The following is a 26,273-nucleotide window of genomic DNA, read 5'->3' on the forward strand; positions in this document are numbered from 1 at the left end:
GATGTTCAGGACAAGGCTGGCTTTTTCCTGTAAGGACAAATGTTCCAAAGTTCATTACCAGTGCACATGCAAACCTGCTCAGCTCAGTCATTGTTTTCAGAAGAATCAAAAGATGGGATTTAGCAGCTAAAGTCTTGAATAAAAGGAGTTTCGTGCCAACTGATAATTTCTTCAAATTATTAAAATTCCAGAATTACATTTGAGTTGGACAAGTAAATAGATATTAAAAGTACTATTCAATTAACCAGATAATCAACTATGACACTTTCCAGCAAGATACATGGTAATTTCAGAATGTGACAGCAAGACTTACGAGTAGCTCTTCCTCAGCAATGACGATTTCTCTTAGGTTTAACATGAAAAAGATAGATATCCTAACTGACAAATCTGAACACTTCAGCTCAAAGGCATTAACACAAAAGAGGTCACATTCCTGTGCCTAAAGGTTTAGCTTCACAAAATCTTAAAGGTGTTTCCTCTCCCCACACCAGTTAAAATCCTCTTCTAGAAAATTATTCATGCTCCTTAACATACCTCATCATCTGAGCTGATATAGCTTCCAGAAATATTTTTATCCAAGTATATTTTTGAAGTGGTTTGCTGCAGAAAGTCTGAGATCCTCTGTACAAGGAAGTCTCTGTCTTTCAAGTTGGCAAAGAGGAACGTCATTCTGTTTTTCGTGCTGATTGACAGCGGGCTGGGCAGCACACTGGAGCTGTCTGCCTTTTCCACTATTGTCACCTAGGAAGAGACAGTTGCTACAGCTTAAAATCTTTAGTTAATCAAGCTGCTTGGTCTAAGAAATCATCTTAATGCAAAAACCCACGTTCCTTCCACCCTTTTATCAAATCCCTGTGGACATCCATTTGCCAGAAAACATGGTTTGCATACAAGGGCTTACAAGCCTGAAAGATAAAGGTCGTAATCCCTCAAACAACTGGTTTCAATACATTTTCCATCAAAACTCCCCTGCACTACTTAGCTGATTTTCCTCAGACCATATTTTAAAAGAATCAGTAAAACAAAATTTCATCTGTGGGATACAAATCTATCAGGCTTTTTTCTAGGACTTCCAAATCCCTCTCCTGCTTCCCAACACCATCAGCACAGGTCACAGAAACCTTGACCTACCTTTTACTGCCAATACACATGAATAAACCATTTTTGAGATGATGCTCCTGTACAACTGTACAATAGTTGCACACTGTGAAAACAGTTGCATAGTGTTATTTTAACTGCATTTTCACAGTACACAGGAACTTGCAACAAAGGGAAATTAACCCCATGTCTTCCCTTACAAAGGAAAATATCTAACCTTGTGAGGTGGAGGCTTCTGTATGGCCTTCAGTTGTTAGGGAAAGAGTCACTAATCTAACTGAACTCCAACCTGTAAACAGTACCCCTACCACAATCTACTGAGTACAGGGAACGAGTTCCCTGAGGTTTTGGTAAAACACATTAACACCAAGAAATCTCAGGGATAAGACATGCATTCACTGTTGAATTATGTAACAGCTGTGTGTCATAAACGTATCAATCCTCCAAGTTTGTGCAGTTCATACATTGAACAAAACACAAATCACAATTATAAATACTTTTAACCACTGCTTTTATTACTTTAGATTATTTCTTAGGTAATGAAAACTGACTTACTGCCTCCAGAATAGAAAGTGGGACATTTAATTTTGCTAGGACTTTGACTTTTGCTCCTTTAACCCTTTTAAAAACAGAAATCAATGGTAAGACATGAATGCTACAATATTAATAACTCTCTAGCTAAATGGATAGGGTAACCATTTTTCATGCATTCTCTTTGAAGACTTAAAGACTGCAGTGCACCGCTCAGGGGCTAAACCACTTCTCTGTTCTTTCCATTTCCTTTTATTTTTCTGTTAACTACAAATCTACTTGTTACTTGTTAACTTAAAGGACTTCACTAATAGCATATTAAAGTTAGCTAAAAAGTGTTCCCTATGCTTCCTGTTTCACTTAAAAGCTCTTAGAGAGCAATCAGCACACAAGACAGACAGACAAGTTCTAAAGGCACAGGACAGACATTATTAAAGCAAGCTCAATTACAGCTCTGCTATAATGAGACCTGATACCCACTTATTTCCTATTCAACAGATATACACATATCTGAAGTGCTTTGTCTTGGAGAGGGCACCTGCTGAAGATGCAGTGAGCAGTGCAGTCAGCCACTGAAAAACATCTTTCCCCACCATAATTTCTGAATCAATGCTTTGCTATTGTCTTATCTGTCAAAACACCTCCAGGATCTTACAGAACACTGGAATTAACTTAGGGCTTAGTCCAAAGCTTTAATTAAATAGAAAGCTTTCCTTTAATTACTAAAGGTACTGCTCAGATGTTCTGAGGACTGGCACTACACCCTGGTTTACTGTTCTCCTTGTTGGTGCTGAGACATGAAGCTGTTCAAACAGAAGCACTTATTCCTTCAGCTACTTCTGTCTCTTAAAGCTTTAGAGCTGCTCTGAATCCCATGCTGCTGTGACTGTGGCTATCAAAAGCAGTTGCTGAATCTGCTTCCAGGAAAAGAGGTCCTGTTAAATGAAGACTGCTCCTCCACCACTTCACCTGCAGGATTGCCATTCCCTTTGATTTTCAGTCAAACGGTGCAACCATAATTGAATACCTCATCCCAAATAACCAAAGTTGTTGCAACAAGCTGCTGAAAAGCTGTACTTCAACGTTTCTGAACAAGTATCTGTTTTACTCTTAATGATTTGCAAGGGAAAACAGTGCCTTGAAATATTCCATGGTTCTTCAGTCAAGCCAAACTGTCCTTGGTTACATCAGCTTTGCTACTACTTCCAAAACTTACTACAGTTTTCCATTAACCCACAAATCAACTCAACCATAAAAAATTCCCCAACATAATTATTTTTATTGCACCAAACCAACTCTTCTTATGGATGATCTGCTTTAAGTAACTAGCTTTAAAAAGGGAAACACACCAATTTGAAAAATACTGACAAAATATTTTCCACATACAAGAAAAAAAAAATTGCAAGTCTGTGGGAAGAGGCAATTCAAAACTTGAGGATTAGGAATCTTTTTACATCTGACAGAGGCAAATCTTATCTGACAGATTCTTTACCAGAATTTCCACTCATCAATCTAGGAAGTTTCACCCTTCACTCCTCCCTATGAGGCACAAAAAATGTAAAATTGGGCTGTAAATCGGAATACAAATTATGAGAGAGGAAGAACTCAAAGGGTTATGAAAACTGATCGAAAAAACTCCGTGTGAGCTTTAGTAGCAGGAGCTGTGAACTAAGATACACAGTCATTAAATATTACTTAGAACACATCAGTATGGCATGCTCACAAGAGATTAAAAGGATGAAAAGAGGCTTTTCTCCAAAAAGAATCAAAAATAACTAATAGTAAAAAAAGCCCACCAAAACTAAAAAAATCAAGGCTAGGCTGAAATATAAGATATTGCTTTATTACTTGCCCTATAAATTTAAAAATACAAATATTTACCTCTCGAAGAGGGATAATAAGGCTGCACAAGTTCTCTTCTTTACTAGTAAAGCAAATGTAGTTTGTTGAAACAAACATCTGACCCAAAATATGCATTTTATTGAAAGGAGTCCAAAGAGTACAGTCTGTGTGTCCATCTAATTTCTCATCCTTGGGAAGTCGGAACAATGCACGGTATCTCTCGCTCTTTGCTCTGGCATCGAGATCCCTAAAAAAAACCCCACAGGAAGATTTTCTTGGTTTAGGGAAAATAAAATACATTTTAAGATGTATTTTATGCAAATCATTGCAAGTTACCTGCACCTGCATATAACTCAGCCATGCAAGGAGTGTACAGCAAAAAGTTGGAAATAATTTGCATATAGTGGAGACATAGTCTTCACTTTTGGAGGGTTCTAAAACTACATGCAAAGAAAAGGCTGCCATGAATGACTCAGACATTCATCCTTACTTCTCAGAGAGGAAAGACTGAGTGAGCTTTTCATATTCAGCCATACTTTCTGAGAATATATACAGTGAATCCACTTTTTGTTAACAGTAATAAAAAAAATGCTTCTTTGAGGCTTTTTTATTAACATTATGGAATCCTCAATGTTAGAGTTTGATAACAATTTCAAGACTTAGTCTTGATAATGCATTCAGTGCAAGGCACTCAACAGTAAGGACAAACAAAAGTGATATAATGAATGTCACATGTCTCTAAATAATGAGAAATATAAACAAGCACTGGCTATAATTATGTATGGTACACAAACATGAACGACATACAGAGAAAAAATGAAAAAGAAACTAACAAGCTGAAGTGTGATATAAAAGAAGAAGAAATACTTTCCAGATGACATTTCATCCCTTAGAATTCTATATCAATTTTTGTATCACTTTTACCTAAACTATATTCCAGATAGAATTAATAATCTAGATTCTAATTTCTCAATTCCAGTGATAAGACCAAGTATGAATGCTAGGCACAGCTCTTAATAACACATTAATCACTTCATCACCTTCCCATACAGACATAAAATGGCCTTACAACAGATACCAAAATGTGGCCAGTGTCAGGAGATACACTAAAGAGCTTCTGAACAAATGAGCATGTGGCTCAAGAAAGTTTATTTTTGCAACATGCTCCTATTCAAGTGTTTTTCATTTCCTATTTCAACAAGATACCAAGTAATTATATTGAACTAATTATTCACATTTTGACACTGTTGGAATCAATCATTCCTTTTGGAGTAACAGTAAATGGCTGCAACATTAGAAGACTTTTGGACAAAATCCTGCAAGTAAAAGGACTGAGGAGGAACAAAAGAATAAGAGCCGATGCCACCTACCGTTTTAGAGCAGATACTTTTTTGGGGGATTTCTTTTTCAGTTTGGGTAATGACCTGTCTTGTTCAAATCCTTCATTGTCCAAAAGCTGTCGCATAGCTATATTGGCAAGCTGTTCCATTAGTTTAAATGTCTCACTGATATTAAGGAATACTGAGAAGAAATGTTCACTTGACCTTGTGCTCACTTTGATCATATCAGGGAAGAGCAGTGTAGCATTTTTCTCAAGCTGAGTGATATCAACCCAACGGATAACTAACTTTGCTGAACAGGAGCAAACAAAAAAAAAACAAGATTCAGTATAAAAATGAGCATATTCAGGAGCTTTTAGCTTCCTCTTCCTATAAAATGCATTCAACTGACTTGTTCTAGCATCCTAAAAAGTAGGGAGCACAGCATAAATAGATCAAGTTTGTACAAACAAACCACTATAACCTGACAAACAGGAGATTAAAGAGCTTAAATATCATTTACTTTATTTACAGAACACCACAAGCATTACAAAGCTAGGTAAGCTAACATGACTTATCGTTGTCACTGCACTTACTCAGACTCTGATGTCCTCTTTTCCTATGGAAGCAAAGAAATCCAGTCTAAGCACGTCAGACAGGCTTGTGTTATTTTTATACAGTAAAAGGTTTCAAATAGTACAGCCACGACAGAACCTTAGCTTTTCTCCCAACACCAATACAGGTGGTGTCCTTAAAGCAGGGGCTAAATCCCAGGACTGATCCATTGCCCATAACCAGATACTGCTGATTTGTTCACCTCCACCATGCTTTGAATTAACTCCCTGTAGAGCAGACTGATTGCATCCACACTATGTATGCAGTTCTTTATTCTGGGTCTCCTCTGAAACCTTTCTGATGTTCTGGTGTTGAACAAGTGTAGATGTGCCATTTAAGGTTGCAAAGTCTGCCAGACTAGTAATTTACAGAGGATTGTGTACGAGAAGAAGAAAAAGCCAGAACTGCTGTGATCTTGTCCCTATTTCCTTTTGGGCATAGCTTCTGAGGTGAACCATGTCCCTAGACAATGCAAAGTACTGTTTTACAGAGAACTACTTTGAGAAAGACCACACATACAAGGGAAACACAGTTAAGCAGTGTGACAAATCAGGGAATTGTTCCCTGCTTCTCTTTGCCTCAGTAGTGTCTTTGTACCCTCAGTGATCAGTACGTGAAAAGTAACAACCTACAGGAGATTTCCTAACCATTTTTAGATGCACAAATTACCATTCCACTGAAAACATACCTTCCCTGCCCATGAGAAAAGAGTAAAAGCAAAGGTGATTAATGCTGAGATACACCCAGCCCTGACGGGGAACCTTCCCCTTCCAGTAACTGCAGGAGTAGTAGTTCACTAATTTCTCTTCCTCTGGCATCCCAAACAGCTTGTGAAATTTCACTATGGCTTCCTTGAATTTTTCTGTGTCGTCATCCTCTTTGATGCCATTGATCTTGTTGTACTCAGCAATGATGCCCTGGTAGGGAATAAAAAAAGGACACATCCTGTTAGTGGCCATGGGCTATCAGATATCCCAATTCCCACTGCCATCCAGGCCACAGGGCACAACAGTTACTGCAATGCCAAGGAAGTCGTTCAGTGGACTCTTCTTCTTCTGCTCACTCTTTGGCTTATGTAGCTATTTACTTTATTCAAGGCTTTCTTTCTGATGACCTTACTCCCTACTGTGCCTAAGTCAAAAGCAACCAAACACCAACCACTTGCCAGTGCCTTGTTCTAAATTAACCAGCCTAACTCAAATACTTTTAACAGCCCTGTGAAGCACCTACAATCTGCAGTATTTTCCTCTTCCTTCCTGGGGAGACAGACATAGGATTTCACATGAAATTTTTTCCTGAAGGGAAGGAAAAAAGGAACTGTTGTTCCTTAGGGAAAATTTTATATTACTTCTAGGACCCCTCTTATTGGACCTTGAGCATAGAAGAGCAAAAGTGGGGCGGGGGGAGCAGAGGAGCAGAAAGAAGAAAAAAAAAAAATCTTCACTTAGCTTTACTAATAGGATGGAAAAAAAATCCCACCTTCAGGTGCAGATAACCCTCAGGAAATTTGAAGAGGCAACAGATGAAAAGATGTTTTTTGATATTTTTAAAGACTATGGTTCCTTCTGTTCTATACTGAAGCTCTGTTTTATTTGCTTATTTTCCCAATCTCCTTTACAATTATCTCTATTGTCTTTTACATAAAAATTATATTTTTTTCCCTTTTTTGTGACTTTTTGCCTTCAACTTGCTCCATATTTACATGAAGAGCAGAGTATAAGACAGAAAACCATCGTTCACATTTAGTATTCATCCAACTCTAAGAAGTAACAATTTCCTTAAGGATTCTATTCCAAAACACAGATGTCTTCACATATGAGATATTTCCATGATCATCTGTAGCACCCATACCTGATTCACTGGGGAAACACAAGCAACTGTGGGATTTGTAAGAGAGCTGACTTACTATATGAAATGTTAAGTGAAATGAGACAAAGCCAATACTTTGAACACACACCAGTAAATACATCCATTTTTCTTACAATCTTTGAACAAAGTATGTATTTTTAGATAATTCTTAGTACAAAAAAAATACTTTTTGCCAGTATAGTCATTATCTAACCTATAAAGAGAAAAAGAAATTCTGAGCAAACCAACACTCCCACTTCCCACTAAGCAAACAAATCAATGAACCAGCAACTCTTAACACCTATATGAAGTGTAAATGCCAATACTACAGGATTTAACTACACAGAAGAGGGGGAGGAGACATTATGAGTGCATTAAAAAAAATTAAAATTAAGTCTTGCAATGGAAAAAACAGTTGCACAGACAACTCTCAAAGTTTAAGACAGTGCAATTAATTTTAGAACTTACAATGCCTTAAGACCTGCCTATATATTTATATGGGTTTTTAAAAAAATCACACTGCTCTAAGCTACGTGCACTATTCCCAATTTCACTGATTTTTACACATGTGTTGCTACTCAGCATCTGGTAGTCCTTCAAAAAGGCAGAGCAGCCTGGGGACTACCAGCTCCAATTTGTTTCAAATTCACATCACTTTTCTTTCCCCAGTCATATTTATCGTTAACAACATTTGTAGTAATTAATACAGTACCTGTATTTTTCCTCTGACAAATGTATTTATGTCATTCTCATTTTCGAAGATTGAAAGAGTTTGCAACAAATTCTGTTCCAGCCATTCCCAGTGTTCAGTGATTTCCTTCCTCGAGCAACCTATATAAAAAACAAACAAAAGTCACAAAATAAATAATTCACCAGTGTCAATGTCCCTTTAATCACAAACAAAAAACTAAGAAAACTTTCCAGTAAGTGGAGATGCAATATTTCTCTAGATGCTGTCCTTCTGAAAATTCCAAAATTTTCTCCCATTTGAATTTAATTTAACAGCTCCAACGAAGAAAACAGAATGCAACATTCAGTGCAACTTCCAGGGGAATGTCACAATTCTGGCTGTAGTACAGATACATAAATCATGCTGCAGAACAGCCTACATATGTAATCCGTATTTCAGAACCACAAATGATCACCACTGCTGCTTCTCCTTAAAACTACTGGCTGCAACCAGACCTTTCTAGAACTCTGAACACAATTTTATCTCTTCCTGGCTTTAGCACTGCTGCAAAAAGCAACGATGAAATGCATGAGCTATGTATATAAAACGAAACTGTCATCAGAAAAATTGCTTAGCTTGTAAGAGCAGTGACGAGCAGTGCAGACACACTATCATGATGAACTATTTCTTAAAGCTGTCTCTTGCTGGTTTGTGATTCATCAATTATTTTTCATCACTTGTTCTGAAACTGCTTTGGTTGATTAGTCTCAACTCGTAACAATACATCTCTTTTTTTCCCCCACTCCTTTTTGTCTCCATTAACTCACTATTTACTCTCCCAATCTCCCCTACAGCAGATCACACAATCAGCCCAAAACCTAATTCCCAGTTCCCAACAATTCATCATGACAGGCTAGGTCCTTCTCTTTGCTTTGTTCAGGGCTAAAATATATATCTGCTGCAATGTTTTAAACTACAGGTTATTTTATTGCTGTGACTGGAAAGTTTTTACCTATTTAGCATATTAAAAGTATTCATCATTTTACCAACATTGGCCTTTTAGGTAAATTAAGCAGTAACTCAGACTCTCAGGGAAGAGGAAGAAACCAAATTTAACAGTTAAAACACTGCACTTCAAAATACAGAGCCCTCAAGACTGGCAGGAAATAAAAATGAAAATAGCTACAACATAGCAACTTGCATGAAAATGCATATAATTACCATTACCACAAAAAACCTACAGCAGTTCTATACCTGAAAAACACACAAAGCCACTGTAAGAAGAACTGATTTCATAGGTGGAGAAGGATCTAAAAAAGTTGTTCATTTTCCAACAGAATTTAGATATAGCAACATTTTCACCTTAACTGAGCATAGCACACCGGGGGGGAAATTGGAACGGGACACAGAAGTGCTACTACAATATGAAAGGCTGATTGTGTGCAACATTTTGCATTCCTAGACCATCAATTGTCCTTGAAAAGTAAGTAACAATTCTCCTGTATAATTCAGCAGACAGAACTCTAAGCTGTGACACCTTTAACTCAATTCTGCACTGGAGAAAGGGCTGTTAAACAAGACACCTCTCCAGAGCTATAAGGCTTCAGATTCACCAGCCAGAATTCTCACACAGCCTAGATCAGTAGAGTGAATATCCAAGAAAATTCAATCCAAATATGTCTAAACAACTTAGAGCAGACAAACCCCCATGGATTACTTTCATCCTCAGAATACTCTTGCACCGAGCAAGACCAAATGTCATAAATGTATCATGAAACAATCACGTCTCTTTTAGTCACTCTGTACAGCTACTTACTGAAGATGGAGATTATTTCTTTATTGAAGGCAGAGAAAAAGACAAAGTTCTCTAAAAACAGATTACAAGTACCAGGTAACAGGCAGTCTACCCTTAGAGAACAGGGAGGGACAGTGCAGGACAAATTAGAGTTGCTTAGCTAAATGCAGCCAAAGCCCTTAGCAACCTGTATAATTTTAACAGCCCTTGATCAGTTCAGAAGGAATTGCTTTAGTTGCAAATTCATAAAATAACCACAGTGCAGAGCCTTAGGGAACACTGGGCTGCTCAGCTTCAAGGTTTTGCTCTCTGTAATTATTTGCTCTCTGTAAAACTTTACCTCCCTGTAAGATCCACACTATTCCACTCAAGTGGCAAGACTACGCTAATGCAGTCTTTTAATTTAACCAAAACAACTAAGCCATCAACCAGGTACTGGGAGACTAAACATTTAAGAAACACTCCACAAAATAGAATCACAGATATATATATACACATTAACTACATTACCAGTTTCAATTAGGGCTAAGATTCATAATTGAAGAGCCTGTTTATTAATACTAGCTTAAATGAAGACAGAGTACTGTACTTCTACATAATCCGCAATATCTTTTTCAGAAGAAAAGCAAAATTCTCACTGTTCAGCAGCACCATAAATTTCTACATGTATGGTATATTTATTTATTCTGAGGCTATAACTCCTAACTCTTCCTTCCATTTTATGCCCCTGCTTATCTTGAGGACATACTGTAGGTATAAAATTACAGTCATTATCTAAAGGTGTCATGTAAAGAAATCTAAAGAAAAGTCATATGGCCTATTTCCAAAGTCTTAAAAATAATTTCTGAATATATGCACAGTATAAGGGTCTTTGAAGAAACACTATTTTGTTGGGAGCTTTGTGATATGCTATTTTCTTTGAAAGAGTGTCTGCAAAAACCAGAGCCTGGTTTGAACTAAAATTATTAGATCTCTAGCAAACCTTCATCTGTTCTTCCTTCTCTTCCCTTCTCAAGGGGGTTATTTGTCTGGAGGAAAAGTCATCCAAATAACCTAAATGTCAAATTTCATTGGGAGAATGGGCACTAATGAAGTGGCAACAGTTAGTCGAGAAGAAGCCTACAGCATCATTAACCAATATTTTTGAATGTCAGGCAGCAGTGGGAGTGCTGGAGGTTACCAGGCCATTAAAGAGATGATAGGCATGTATGCACTTCTCATTTGTTCTCTCTTCTCAATTCTCTTCCAAATTAACAAAGTTTCGGCTGTTGCCAAAACCTGTGTTACCAGTGAAACTTTTGACCTGGAGGAGCTGCACTGAAGTTTGCATTTGCTAAAACTGAAAAGCAATACTATCAAACCAATGATCTGACCTGACATGCTTGGCCAATCAAAGCTAAATGACCTGGATCTTCTGCTGGTTCATTTAACTCCAGACACTATTTTCAGAGACAGCAGACAAAATCAGAGACTAACTCCACTCTGTTTTATGTTACTTGCAAGAGGTACCTGACCACAGAAATAAGCATTTAGTACAGGATCTGATACATGCAAAAATCCTATTTAATGTACAAAAATATCAACTCAATTGTTTTCACTACTATAACGACAAAAGGAGCAGCTAGATCTGTCCGAGTTGGAGCACTGAAGACCAAAACTCTTAAAAGTTGTTGCATCTATGTAAGAACATCCACTTCTGTAGTTAACTTTAACCTAGCTACCATCTTGGTGAATTCTAAGTACATCATATATAGAAAGACCACACACTGTCTGAAATAAACATCCAGGAGGTAGGGCATCCCTGAGATCTAGATGGTATTTATCCTGGAGGAGACAGGAAATGCATCACTGCTTGCTATTCAGTATTTATGTGAGTGCTGGGGCTGCACTTTCTTCCTGGTTACCATTGCAAGGGAAGCCAGGTGCCCTGCCTGGGTAACTGGGGTGCTGTAATCCAGGTACCCCTCCCACCATTCCCTCTAGAGACACCCCATCACCCAGGAATGCTGAACTTTAGAAGTGCTGTAGGAGTGAGCCCTGGGCATGGAGAAGAGCATGCAAGAAGGAGGAATGGGTACTGCTGGTCTGGGAAAACCTCTGGGAGAAGAAAAGTGGGAAATAATAGATGTTTCATCCCTACTCCACGGCCATTTCTGGTTTCATTCAGTCACTGTACATAACACCCCCCCCCCCCCATGCTGGCATTCAAAGTCTGACTAGCAGAAATTACGGTGCCACTGAATTTTACCACTACAGCAGGTTTTCATCCTGACCCATTTATTTGTCCTGACATGACTATGCTCAGCAGGAAGGATGCTCTCTTATTATGTTATGTGACACAGTATGCAGGAGAATAAAAATCCACCTCAGTGCATTTGTCCTTACCACAGGCAATGGTCCAGTAGACCAAGGAGTCTGGTGCTTGGTAGAGGATTCGATATGGTGCCACTCTGGCACTGGAGTCCAACACAACATCAAGAGTACCCACAAGGAGACCTGTAGAAGAGGAAATTCTAATGAACACACAGTGCTGGAAAATTCAAGATCCCACAGGAGAATGCTCTGCAGCTCCTCCCCATTCCATTTCACCCTCCACAGCAAAATGCAGATCTACATATTCATCCTCAGGCTTGTTGTCTCAGGCTGTAAAGAGGAAGAGTGATTTAACAGGGAAACATCTTCAGAGCTTAAACAAGACTTCAGCTCTTTAATGTACATCAATGCTAGCATAAAGACAGGCAAATTGAAGCAAAGCAGAAGGTAGTTGTGTTATACAATCATGTTTAAAAGTTATTTAGTTATTTTCTGTGTTTCATATACTGCTGGAACCCTGAGCAGTAAAAAACCTACCAACTACAAACCCTCCTCCAACACCAACAAGAAACCCCAGACAATACATCCTATAAGGGTTCAACACTTGAATGCCAGCTAGGTAAAACTAAAGACTTCCAGAGAAAATAATTGTGCTACTTAACAGTCTGATTATTTAGGGTAGGAAGGATCAAAATGCCTTAAGAGTCAAGCTGCTTTGCAAATTAAAGGATACTGAGGAAAGACAAAGCTATACTGTTTTCCAGAAGTAGCTTGGAAAATTCTTTGCTACTGAGAGAGCCACCAACAGTCGCATACCAAAAGCTACCAATAATTCCTAATTATATTTCCACAAATTCTAGATCCTCTTTTTATAATAAACTACACATAAAACAAAACTCTACCCTCCCAAACTCTCTGCAAGAAGCACCTATTTATTTTTAAACTATGTAAAAGTTTTCCCATTTTTCATCTCCACAAAGAATTTTCATCTCCCCTGCAGCAATGTCAGATTTAAATTTTCATGTTGAAGTTCTCAGAAAATTGTTTGGGGAAAAAATTTTGAAATGTATTAAACAACAAATGGATGAACTTTCAGAGATTTTTTTTTTGGTGAAAATATTTATTGGGGTAGAAATTAGAGGTCTTTTTCAAACAGCTGAAATAAACTGCATGCACCAAAAAACATTTTAAAACTCTCCTGTTAGAAGTTCTCTTCTCCTTTCAAGTCTCATGTGTTCATCTTTTACTGTCATAGTTTTATTAGTTCCTCATTTTTCTCTGCCATAACTGGTATACACAATACTGTTTCCCTTGCTGTTCCTTAAGATGTGTGCTGTGCATCATAAAGATATAAAAGCAGTACCCTTTTTCCATCTCAGTAGATCCTTTTTCCATCTCAGTAGATCCCTCAAATGTGAACTGAAACTGATACTAAGAAATACTCCACCTACCAGTGATTCTGTATTTCCCCCATTCTATCTCTTTTATTTGTACTTTGTTTTATACAGATCTTCTCAGGTTGGATCAACTGTAATCTCTTTCTGCTCAATGAATTAACATGCACCACTTCTTAATCCAAGAATTATGCAAGACATGAAAAACAAGTCTGGGCACGACATCAGGCCATTAGTAAGGTGTGCTATAAAGCTATTTGACAATTATAGGATACAAACACAAAATATGAGTGTAAAATATCCCAATGTACAGTGGTCTCACTAGCTTTAGTTGCCCCTCATCTCTCACACGTTTTGATTACTGGTTATATGCTGACAAGCTTCCTCTGAATAATTCTCCACCAGCCCTTCTAGATACACCCTGGCTCCTTTCAAACTCAGGAGAAAGAAGTAGGTTAAAATGTACCTTTAATTATTTTTTTTTTCTCTCCATCTGAACTTCACAAATGCACTATGGCCCTGGCCCAGAAAGCTCACGTCACTTCAACCAAGGGCAAAATCCTCAAACACGTAAAGCAGGGACCAAGCCAGACACTACACTTTGTTTATCATCTGGGTTTGCTGCAAATACAGCAGGAATCTTTTCTTTTTGCTTTTCAGCTTCACATGACTACTGACAGTAATAAATATGCAATAGGCATGATGTAATATCTAAATAAAGTTGTATGCTGGCCAAATGCAATCTTCTCTGAGATAAGAAACACTGTTCATTCCCTGTATTCTTTAAAAACATGCTTGCTTCTTTCTTCCTATTGTATTTCCACATTCATTGGCATGTGAATGGTCCAGCAAAACAATTCTGCCCCTAATTCTTGGAGCTCTGTAAAAACTGGGATATGAAGGTAAGATCAGGAAGTCAGAACAAACCTACTGACTTGTACAGCAACATCAGGTTCAAGGGAACTTCCCATCCTACTTTCTTCTCCCCTGGATATGACAGACAGGGGAGGAACATCGCCCTGTGCCACCAAACGCTGTAAGACAGAGCAATGTATTTAAGAAAAATGAAGAGCACTATGAAAAAAAAAAAAAAAAACAACAAAAGAGAGGAGCCAGCAGTGACTGAAACAACAGATGGGAGGTAGGAAAGGAAAAGAAAACAAAAAATACTTTCCAATGGTGCAGTAAGTAGGAGTTGGTCGGGGCTTTTCAGTAAACAAATTGAAAAAATTTCCATGTAGTGAGGTCAAAGGAAGAAGTCTGACAGAATTCCAGAACATTGCAGGAAAATTCAAATCCGAGCTTACCAAGATAACTGCAACTGACAGTTTATCAGTAACATTTTACTTGTATCATGCAATAGCTGTTTTGACAGATGATATGTGTGATATTAAAAAAAAGCATGTGTTTTTATCACATAAAAACCTGTGCAATTGTGCATCTGGGCCTGCTTGCTCTCCTTCATGAACTGTTCCTTTCATGTTGTTAGGTCAGGGTTGGTTGTTTTTGGTTTGGCTATTTGTTGTTTGGTTGGGTTTTTTCACAATGCAGACATGTGATGCAACCAGAATGAAATCACAGCAGCTCATACTGATAATCTGTTTGAGGATTTTCTACATGAAGTAGAAATGAAAATTAAAAAAAAATATTAAGAGAATTTTAATAATGTTCATTAGTTCATGAATTCTTAATGTAGCAAGTACCTTTTCAGACATGATTAAGTAACTGAGTTTCTATAGAAACAAAACAGGCAAGCAAGAATCACATTCCTTATATTACACTGGCCCTTGGGAAAGAGCCAGTGATTTACCCAGGCATCAAATCACAGGACTATACTGACTGCAATTTTTTTCCCATTATTTCATCAGGTTTCTGACTGCATAATGAAGTAAGGGGAGAAATTTCCAGTGTACGAATACTAAATCGGCAAGCCCTTGTTGAAGCAAGAGGTTTTCATGAGATGAGGTTTATTTAAAGCACATGGTGTAACTTGTAGGATTAGCATCTGGCTAATTGAAGGCCCCAATCCTGAAGGCACTCGAGCATGAGTAACCATTTATGTACAAACAGTCCCATCACACACACGTGCCAAATTTCTAGAGCAACCGTACCTATACATGGGCAGGAGGGGAAAAGGGAGGCCTAATGCCTTCACTTTGCTTGATACAACTTTTTAATAAAGTCAGGTTCCTCTTTTGCAAACTTGAATTCTAAAGCGAAGGTTCAGAAGATTGATCAGTATTCTCTTTCTTTTCTGCAAAACATAGGGGAAAAATAATGATATGTAATAACTGGAACCAGGGAATACAAAGCCACAATTGGCTGAGGGCCTGGGCAATTGCTCTTGCATCATGTTACTGGAAGGACATACAATGCACTAGAGGGAATTACTGGAAAAGGGGCTCAGTTACCTGATGCACTTTGTGCTGAAGGAAGAAATCACACTACATTTTACTTATCTGGCCACATTCAGTGGCGGCGCATATTTAGTCATAAGCTGGAGGGGGAGCCTATAACCCATGCAGAAAATAGAGATGAGTAGTTTTTATTCATTAATTAATGTATGGAGTGCTCTACTTGTATCTTTACAACAGCAACCAATTTTTAGCCTATTTTTTTTGCTAGAAGGGACCACTTGAAGCCTGACTGTCTCCCTAACACAGACCCCCTTCACAAATTACTCCTATCTCACCAAAGGGTATTTCTCAGAAAGAGAGGTTATCTTCATTTGTAAACTAAGCCAATAGCTTCAACCACTTGAGATTCTTCCAAGCACCACTGCAGTCCTTGCTCTTTAGAGACCAGTATTCCAGATGACTTACAGTCCAGACTGATTACAAACTACCCACAAACAGAAATGAAATCAAGTGAGGACCTGTAGAATCAACCTGGTACATTTTAAGCATGCACAACTCAGAGTACATAGACTTGAACACCTGTCACAAGTCACAGTATCTGTGACTATTTGGATATCCATGGCACAGATCTTTACTGCAGGAATATTTCTCTCTCTTTCGTTTCTTTCTTTGTTTTATCTTTCATAATAACTTGCAAGTGTCTTTGTAAAACATCAGTTACTGGTGTTTTTAAGGGAAAAGCAAGTTTATGCACTGTACACATGAACTGACTCTTTATTAGCAAAGGATTTTCTTATGACAAACACTAACCCTTTTCCACAGAAAGCCATGTTTTCATTTAAAAGCACAAAGACTGAGCAGTCTTTATCACCCTTCTACAGTCCTCCTCACAGCAGTATTATATCTGAGAGCTTTTGTGTTTTACCTGTTCAAAGTAAATTGGATTACATATTGAAGAATGAGGATCTGGATTATATATTACCTCTAGTGCACCTTATTGAAACACTGAAGCCAATGAATTATAATAAATAATGACACCTCAAAGCTTAAGAACTACCAGCAGCCATGGTTTTGTTGCAACAGCAAGCACCAAAAAGCTTGGGATGGTAACAGACAGTGATGCTTCCTAGTCATTTCTAACCTCAGAGTAGAGGTGCTTTCAGCACACACCAGGGACCTGTGACACATCCATCCTTCAGTGACACAGGCTGAACTTGTGTCACACCTTGCCTCGAGCTGAAGGATGTCACCCTGCCCTGTCTCATCCTCCTGCCAGGTTGGCATGAATCCATACCTCAAAATACCTTTTGTTTGTAGATTTTTATCTAAAAATGTCTAAACAAAGAGCACACGTGTTTTTAGCATAAAGAGTAAATACAAAGCAATACCCTGCAAAAGAGCTGAGATATAATACAGGTCAGGCTGTGACTCTTGGAGTCAAGCTCACGAGCTATCACTCAAACAGTCTCATGGATGCCAGCAGCCTATTTGTGTAGGAGCCCAACGCCACAACCAGGAAAACTTGGAACGTCACATGTGTCACAAGCAGGAACTTTTCAAAACAGGCACTGTGACATTCCAACACTGAATCAAAAACATACTGCTTAAAAGGTCCTCAGTATTTAAAGCACGCTGATGACTCCTCTTTCCACTAAAGCAAGATGGACACATAATGAGCTCTGGTCATAAACCTGAAACACCCACGGCACCTATTCAGATTGTAGATGTCAGCTGATCTTTAAGAAAGCTTCAATCAATAGGGTTGATTTAAATCATATTTACACCCTGAGCATTCCGTTTTATATTGATTTAATGGACAATGAATAAACTCTTCCTAAAGTTCAAGCGTTGCTTCCTGAGCTATAAAAACAAGAATTCCTAACAACACATAACTAAAGCTTACAGCACTAGGTATTGCTTTTCATAGTAAGGATAATGAATCCTAACTCTTCCATTCTTTCTCAAGGCAATTCATGTGATTAGCTCTCTCATTTGTTATTACAGGATGAGATCATCCCATTACTTGTCTGTCAAAACTCAACCTAGAGCAACAACCTGAACTCCACGGGTAATACTGTGGACAAATCCTTTTAAAAGGGAGGGTCAATGCTACTTGATTTAACTTCACAGGAAAGCCTATATAAATTGAAAATATTATACACCACACAAAAATAATTGAGTCTTAAACTTCCAATACTGGCAATAATACCCACAAAAGTAAGAATATAAGCTCTTCATTGTGAACACTGCCCTTAAAACTTCATGAAGGGCTACACTTTTTAAATAGGTGTTCATTAACATAAATGAAGGTTAAATCACCTCTAACTTATTTTCTAACTGTCTTCCCATGTGGCTTATATGGGCATCTAATGTGGTATCAAGAAAACCAAAATCTTCCTCTGGACTTACAACAATTAATATTCTTTAACTAAATAATAAATTAATAATTATATCTATTTCTCAAATATATACATTTCTTAAATAATTAAGAATGGGATGTATAGGATTGGTTAAGTTTTCCCCAATGTCCGCCTTTGCTGCTCTCTCTTCCTACCAACACAGTTCTATAAACCATAGATTTGTCCAGCCACCCTTTTATTTGCACAGGAGTTTTCAAACATGGTCAGTGAAACTGATCCTGAGGAAGAATTGTCACTCTACTGACATTTAGTAAGAAAAGCAGCAAAACCAGTAGTTACTTTCTCTGTCCTCAAGCAGAGAAAGAAACAAAAAAGAAACAAACAAGGAAACAGAAAAAAACCTCCAAACATCACCACTGCTAACCTAAGAAAAATTACTGTAAACTGAATCTAGTTTGAGGACTAAAGGGGGCCAGTAAATTCAGCTTGAACTCAGAAGGAGCAGTCCTGAAGCATGTTGAAATACAAACTAAATCTGAAAAGAAGCAATAGCTTCAGAAAAAGAGAATTTTAAACTTTCACAGTTCTGATTGAATACCTGCAAATGGATCAGATTGCAATAAGCTATCAGAGGAAGCACTTTACCAGGGAAATTAACAATGCTGAACAGAAGATAATTCTGGCTGATAAAATACTGGAAAAAACAGAGGGGAAGAACAAGACAGATTATGAGGAAAGCACAGTAAAATCCAAAACATTAAAAATGTACTAGCTGAAACCAAGATTCCTGTTGCGGTAGAAATTCAAACACCCCTATCTGGAAACTTCAGGAAAAAAGTAATCACAAATCCAGCATAGAAAATACTACTTTTCCTTTAGAAAGAAAACAAATGGAAAGATTTGGAAGAAGTCCTCTAGAACTCAAGATCACCTAAGCACCAGATTTAAAGTAAAAATGCAAATGTAATTTCTGAATATCAACATTGATCAGATAACAAGTATGATTTGTAGTCAATGAGATGAAGAAAAGTACGATTTCAGTCAAATGCTCATAGCTCTTTATACACATTGTATTATCATACTTTAGTAAAATCAGTGGCAGAGACAACTCCTGTCTCTGGAAAAGCCATATGAAGTGTGATACTGTGAAGGATAAAAACAAGGAGATTCTGCCTCAACGAAATATTTACAAGAAGAAATACTGTATGAGAACACACGTTCAAATTAAGTTCCAAAGACATTTGAGTATATGCTAGCATACTTTGTGGAACCTTTTTTAGTTCTGAAGGAATCTAATTGAAACTATCAAGGGCCCAAACCTCTGAGAAATATGATACATTCTTACAAGGATGCATAAAAAAACTGGACAGTGGAGTGATGGAAATATGGAAACTGATGGGAAGAAGTGCTACTTCTTCTACACCTTTCAGTGTGGGACCATAGAACAATAACAAAACCCTGTAACCAATACAAACTCTGGTGTAACACAGAAAATTAGTAAGTGGCCTGGACTGATTGCTTACCATCTTGTGATCCTGTGCAACACTTCCAACTGGGTTTCCTACAAACAGAGATCTCAGGAGAAAGAGCAGGCCCACCCTGGAATTCCACGTGTCAAACAGTAACATTATTTCAAGGGCAAAAATGGCAAAAGACAGCTCAGCTCAGCAGCCTGGAATAGGCCACACTGCTCACAGTGTAGGAGATAAAATATCATTCAAGGAAAGTCTTTGGCCAAGAAATATTAGAGAAGCAAAGCTAGACCAAGCAACATCTCAGGCACAAGAGATGTTGTCTCTAGAGCCAACAGAAGAGCTGGAGACGCAGAGAAGCATTAGGCAGGAAGTGAGGAACTGGGAAAAGCATCTGGGAATTCAACAGAAAGGCTGTGAGTCAGTCTGGGGAATCAAACACCAATTCAGCCCTAGACATCTGCATGTTCCTTGAAGTGGAAATGCACTGGAGTGGAGAAGTAAACACACGCACAGCAGATCCTAAGGAGCAGCTCAGAGCATCAGAGTAGATCTGGTGTACTGACAAATGCAAGCAGAGCAGAAGAGATCAGCTTCCACTCTGTGTGCCAAAACAGTCATGGAAAGCTGATGGATAGGCTGCCCATCCCTATCCATTATGCTAATTGCATCCATTTTGAAAAACACTGTATTTCAAGTATCAGAAAGCACATGCTTTGTACTCGAGTCTGACAGTCAAAATCCCAACTACTTGAGTCAACAAAGGCAGGAGGCGTCAAGTTTGTTAAAACATGACCATACTTTGTTCAGGCAGATGATCAACTGGCCAAAAGCTTTTCTAAATCTTAAGCATAAACAGGTTTTCCAGTAATCTCTTCCTCAACTCTCTGAATTGAGAGGCTGCGAGCAAGACAGAATCTTAGCTCCAAATGCGAAATACTAATTGTGCTGTCCAGCAAGGCTGCAGAAAAGCTTTTCAATTTAGAACACTGTCACAGTATTAAAAATTATATTAGATCTGACATCACATCAGCCCGTCAAGCTCAGAACCTCTCCATTTTGCCCTTCCAATGTGAAAATTAAATGACAACTCCTTTTGCAAAAATATCTGGGGAGAAATAGTATTTCATCAGATCCTTTTATCACCAGAAGTCAGCATATTTCCATCTGCTCTCTTCTGCTTAAACATTTGAATCATTCTTGGCAACATGACATGGACCTACAACTCCTACTGCATCTCTCACACAGGCACTGTCCCAGCTGTAAGCACATATACCCTATTTGCAAAATAATTCACTTCTAAAAACAGTTCTTGCCAAGAACAACTTATTTCCCTTGGGATTCAGAGATCTCACAATAACATTTTCAACAAAGTCGCTTAGAACTTCATCTCTGCTTCACACACACAAATGTACACAGGCAAAAGGAGCACAGTAGCCAGCAGCTAAGTGTACGACAGCCTCAGTCTCTCTCCCTGTAAGCTCCAAGTGAATACATGGCTCTGCCATCCATTACCAGGTACAATAATTCCTTACCATAATGTCTTGAGGTAGAAGAGTTTGTCAACTTATCACAGCAGAAAGCAGTTAAGAGGCATTTTTAAACCTATTTGTTGCATCTGAATGCAAGATACACTTGATAACATGACCTTTTAGTTGTTTATAAAGTTTATGACATGTTCAAGATCTTTACATCCATAGAAGTAATACTCTCATACAAGGCACAGTGCCCAAATGATGGTAGAGATCTGGGTTCATGTTCTGTCCAAATGCCTCTGCTACAGCTGATGCAGGCTGTTGTGGAAATAATTATACCACATTCCTCTGGAGAAGGAATTATTTAATACAGACCAAACTACCAGGCTGCCCAGGGAAGCAAGAAGAATATGAGGAAGGAAAATACTTTTTTCCCTGTTGGTGAACAAAAGGAAAATGAAACACCCAACCAAGGGTCACACAGAAGCAAAATATGGGCATGGCGTTATGTGCAAGGCATGAAACAATTTAATTACAGAGAAAGCTCATCAACCATCAAGTACTTTTAAAGCAGAAAAGTACATTTTTTGGTCTTGTCCTGGAGATTAATGCAGTGATGCAAGATAATGTGAGTTTCCAGAACAGCTATGAAAATCCAATTTAAAATCCAATTTAAAATCTTTTCTATTTTCTCCTTCTTAAAAAGGAAAAAAAAAATCCAAACAACCCTTCAATTAAGCCATGGTTATGAAGAAAAGCCCCACTGATGTGACTAGTAATGACATTGACACAATAACTTAAATGAGTCCAGACCCTAACTCAGTATAAAAATGGATCCACACTGCTTATTAGAAAAGCAGTATCTCTGAAGTAAACCATTGATCTAATACACCTTGTTAGCAGAGATTACATCTATGGACTTGCTAATCAGCAGTGCCCTAATGCATTAAAAGATCATCATCATTCTCCTAACTTGTTACAATATGATATAGTGGAGAAAATGCCTCCAAACAAGTATTTAAATAAGAGTTTCTCTGTTCAACTGCTTCATAAACCAAGGCCAAGAGGAGAAAACCAGCATAGAAAGGGCTGATTTTTCATCCCTTCCCCCAAAGTGACTGATACTCCTTTTCCTGCAAAGCACTGAGGCACTCGGAGTGGATCCAGGAGAACAGATAGCTTGAGTACTATTCTTCTGCTCCAACATAAAGCCAACAAGAAGTACTTGCACTCACCCCCAAGGCTATATAAAATACTTGGCTTTACACTGAGACATGCCAAAAGAAGTTTGCCATGTTCACAGATGGAGAGAAAGGACATTACACTTAACCCTGATCAGTTTGGTGATGAGAGTTTCATGGCAAACCCAGAGTTGAGGGCAATGCCAGAGAATCAATGCTTCTCATTGTCTAGCCACTGCTCAAGTTACATGATGAAGCCATCTAATGCCATCATACCCACAGTCTCACCAATTTCAATGCCAATTTTTCATTCTACAATTCAAGACAAATGACTTCAAGAGTCAATAATGAGGGAGTATAAGTCAGCAAAAGTTAGATCACAAAAAAAAAAAAAAAAAGGCAGCTGTGTTTACATCCTCTCTTGCAAATATGAATTGAGATCATCCCTAGTTAAAAATCTTGTACACAATATTTCTAGTCAGCTTCAAGGACACATACGTTAGTTTCCCACAGAGCAACCATGCCAAAATTTATACCAGATTCATGGGTGGCTAACTTCTTACATTATATTATGAGCTAATTTCACTATTATGTCACTACAGAAAGGGTAATTAAGGAGAAAAAGAACCCAACCCACCACACCAAAAGTTCATTTTTCCCCTGTTTACTTTTGACCAGGTAACCTCCACCTTTGTCACAAGATCAGTATCATCTAGGGAGCTTCCAAAGGGTCATCCTAAATGCTATAACTACTACAAATTATGTATCCTGTTTACCATGTCAGCAGATTTAGTCTTTAACTCAGGATCAGCTAGATCTCTCAATACCTTGCTTTTAACCAGTCTTTCCTACCAAGAACAATCCACTGGCTTTCTCCACCTTCCTTGTCCCTCAACTGGCAGACCACAGGTGTTAAAAGAGCCAGCAGAAAATTTCAGCATTTCCATGAAAAAAAATAAATAAACCTAATAAACAACAACAACAACAAAAAAACCCTAAGTTCCATTTATTATTGTGCCTGTTACATTGGGAGTGGCTTGGAGACTCCATCCATCCCTCCCTCTCCCACCTTCTGTTGACCACTGTGTGACAAGCCCCTGCCATTTCAGCACATGGTCTGTTAAGTTCCCATATGTTCCTTTAAATACTGCCAACTCTAATAAATTAGTCAGTTACAGGGGTTTGATTAGTTTTGGCAACATACTGAAAAAAGCTACAGCTTTTTACCAGCCCTTTTCTGTACAAACAAACAAAACCCCTGGAAATGGACTTGTTGCTACTACCTCAATGCCACAGCAGCTGCAATTCCAGGCAAAGCACATGGCACTAGTAAGAGCTACATTGACCACAGATTTCAAAATATGTGGAGAATTTCACATTCTAAATACTCATCTGTAGACTATACAGACTTCATTCACGTACTAAAATAACGGATACAGTGCACAAATATTTAAATTCTAAATATTCTAAAAGGCAGGGGGCTAATTCAGAAACAAATATCTATTTTTCTATTCTGAACCGCCAGCAAATGCTGCAGGCCTCCACACACACAAAAAAAAAAAACCAAAACAAAACAAAAAAAAAAAAACCAAAACCAAAAAAAAACCCCCCACATTTATGAATCCTACTTCCATACAAGGACAAAGTCTTCCAAAAGTGTCTTCTCCATCTGTAAAGTGGCATCACCAATCAGACTATTACACATACAGCTGCAAGAAGACTTAGGAATGCATGCACCGTGCAAACAGGTTGATGACCAGAACCCCAAACTCCCAACCTGCTTTCCCAATAACTGGGAAATGACTGGAAAATTGGTGGCTATCTCAAACCATCTGTAATTCGAAGATAACAAAGGCAGAAAGGTAAAAGAATGTCTTTTCAGACCTTGAGAGGCCAGGGGGTAATCCATGAAAGGAGAGCCTGAGCAAAACTTTTCAGTAAGAAGAGCAGGGGTGAACTTTTGAGGCAAAACATGTTTTTTATGGATTTATCAATCCTGTCCACACTTCAAAAGACTGTAAAATAAATTTAGAAATCTACAGCCAATGTGGAGTGGCGGCTGGTCATTTCCCACACAAGAATAAGGTAGTTTATCAACACAACACTGACTGAAGATCTCAGCAGTCTAACATGAAAACACACTTCACAGCAGTGCCTTAGTTTAGATTATGAACTGTTTACAAGTCCATAGAGCATTGAAGGTCTGAAGAAACACTTAATCTCACAGTAAACACGTACAGGGCCTTGAACCAAACACAGATGCAGTCCATATGTTTATTTTGCTCAGCCTGAAGTACTAATTATCACGGGAGTGCATAAAGAAGAAAGCACAGCTTTCAGGAGAAGTAGCTTGATTATTCTGTACCAATTCAAGAAATACCAGTGGAAACACCATTGGCTTCTGTATCTCCACTCTCATATAAATACATATACGTTGCCTAAGAAGAGGTGGAAGACCTCGATGAACGTCTATGCACAGTATTATTAAGACCTAGATGAGTATGACCCAAACCTCTACAAAAGCGTCTCCAGCCGCCAGCGGTCGGAAACAAAGCAATCGGGCAACACACTTCACAAGGACACCTGGAAAACACGGACGAGCCGAAGCAAACCGTAAATTTCTGAATTACAACACTGCCTTATTTTACGGAACGCGTTGCCAAAGGTCCGGCAAAGAAAATTCTCCCGGAACCGGGGGCAAGTCACACCCTGATGCGCGGAGCCATCGCTCACCGGCGGGCTCCCCACACCAGGCGTGAATCCGCGTGGGAATCTCGGCGCATTCCCCGCGCTCGGGCGGGCGGGCGGCAGCATCGGCGAGCGCCGCTGCGGCCGCGCCCCGGCCCCGGAGGGACCCCCGCGCCCCGGGAGCCGCCGAGGGCCCCGCCCCGGCCCCGGCCCCGGCCCGGGCGCCGCCCTTACCCGCCAGTCCCCCGCCGCCGCCATCGCCGCCGTGCCCCTTCCTCCTCTGCAGGATGAAGTAAGGGTTGGCCCGCTCCGTCACCCACAGCGCGTTCGCCAGCAGCACCTCCTCGGGGTTCACCCACATGCTCCCGGCGCGGACAAAAGCAGGGCCCGGCGGGCTGAGGGCTGGCTCACGCACGCACCGCCCGCATCGGGCGCCACCGTGCCCGGCCGCCGCGGCGGACGGCGCAGCCCCGCGGGCACCGGCGGGCACCGGGCGGAGGCAGCAGCCGCATGGCCCCCGCCGCCTAGCCGCGCTCCAGCGGGCGCGGAGGGGCGGCCGCTGCGGCCCGGGGCGGCGGCAGCTCCCGCCGCAGCGGTGACATCAACGCCGGCCCGGCCCCTCCGCGCTGCCTCTCGCACAATCGCGCCGCCGATCGCTCCTCCCGCCCCGCGGGGAGCGCGCTGCGCGCCCCCCCCCTCCCACCCCCGCCGCACCTGGGCGCGGGCGGGGCCGCGCCCGGCATCGCTCCGCAGGGATGCTGCGCGCAAGAGCCGCGCACCGAGAGCCGCCCTGCCCGGCAGGACTCGGGGTGCCGGGAGACCACCAGGGGAAGCCGAGCCGGCGAGGCGGGCTCGCCCCCGCGGTCCTGGCTGCATCCAAAGCACCGTGGGCAGCCGGTGAGGAAGGGGGTGCTGGCCCTCTGCTCCGGCGAGACGCCGCCTGAAGTGCTGCGTTCAGCTCTGGGGTCCCCAGCCTCCTCTGCAGGCAGTCTGAGAGAGTTCTGGTTGCTCGTCCTGAAGACGAGAAGGCTCGTGGAGACTTTATAGCACCTTTCAGTGGCTGAGCGGGCTGCAAGAGAGCTGGAGAGGGACTTTTTGATAGGACAAGGAGTGATGGCTTCAAACTGCAAGAGGGTAGGTGTAGATTAGATACCAGGAAAAAATTCTTCAGTAGGAGGGTGGAGAGGCAATGGACATTTGGCACAGGTTGCCCAGAGAAGCTGTGGATACCTCATCCCTTAAAGCGTTCAAGGCCAGGTTGGAATGGTGCTGGTCTAGTGGGAGGTGCTCCTGCCCATGGCACGGGGTTGAAATG

At 40.0% G+C, this 26,273-nt stretch overlaps 1 protein-coding gene across 1 annotated transcript in view; it reads right to left on the reverse strand.

Moving 5' to 3' along the window:
- The window catches only part of TBC1D9 (TBC1 domain family member 9), a 45,545-nt gene extending 20,157 nt beyond the window's left edge, over positions 1–25,388 (reverse strand). The window contains exons 1-7 of the mRNA XM_053976237.1: positions 25,193–25,388; positions 12,104–12,214; positions 7,966–8,084; positions 6,094–6,322; positions 4,842–5,103; positions 3,511–3,718; positions 535–741 (exon numbers count right to left, since the gene is read on the reverse strand). Coding sequence (XP_053832212.1) covers positions 535–741; positions 3,511–3,718; positions 4,842–5,103; positions 6,094–6,322; positions 7,966–8,084; positions 12,104–12,214; positions 25,193–25,319 — 1,263 coding nt within the window. The 5' untranslated portion in view covers positions 25,320–25,388. The remainder of the gene's footprint in view (positions 1–534; positions 742–3,510; positions 3,719–4,841; positions 5,104–6,093; positions 6,323–7,965; positions 8,085–12,103; positions 12,215–25,192) is intronic.
- Between the last annotated feature and the right edge of the window lie 885 nt (positions 25,389–26,273).

Source organism: Vidua macroura, chromosome 4 (genome assembly GCF_024509145.1).
Source record: "Vidua macroura isolate BioBank_ID:100142 chromosome 4, ASM2450914v1, whole genome shotgun sequence".
In the NCBI taxonomy this organism is placed as follows: Eukaryota; Metazoa; Chordata; class Aves; order Passeriformes; family Viduidae; genus Vidua; species Vidua macroura.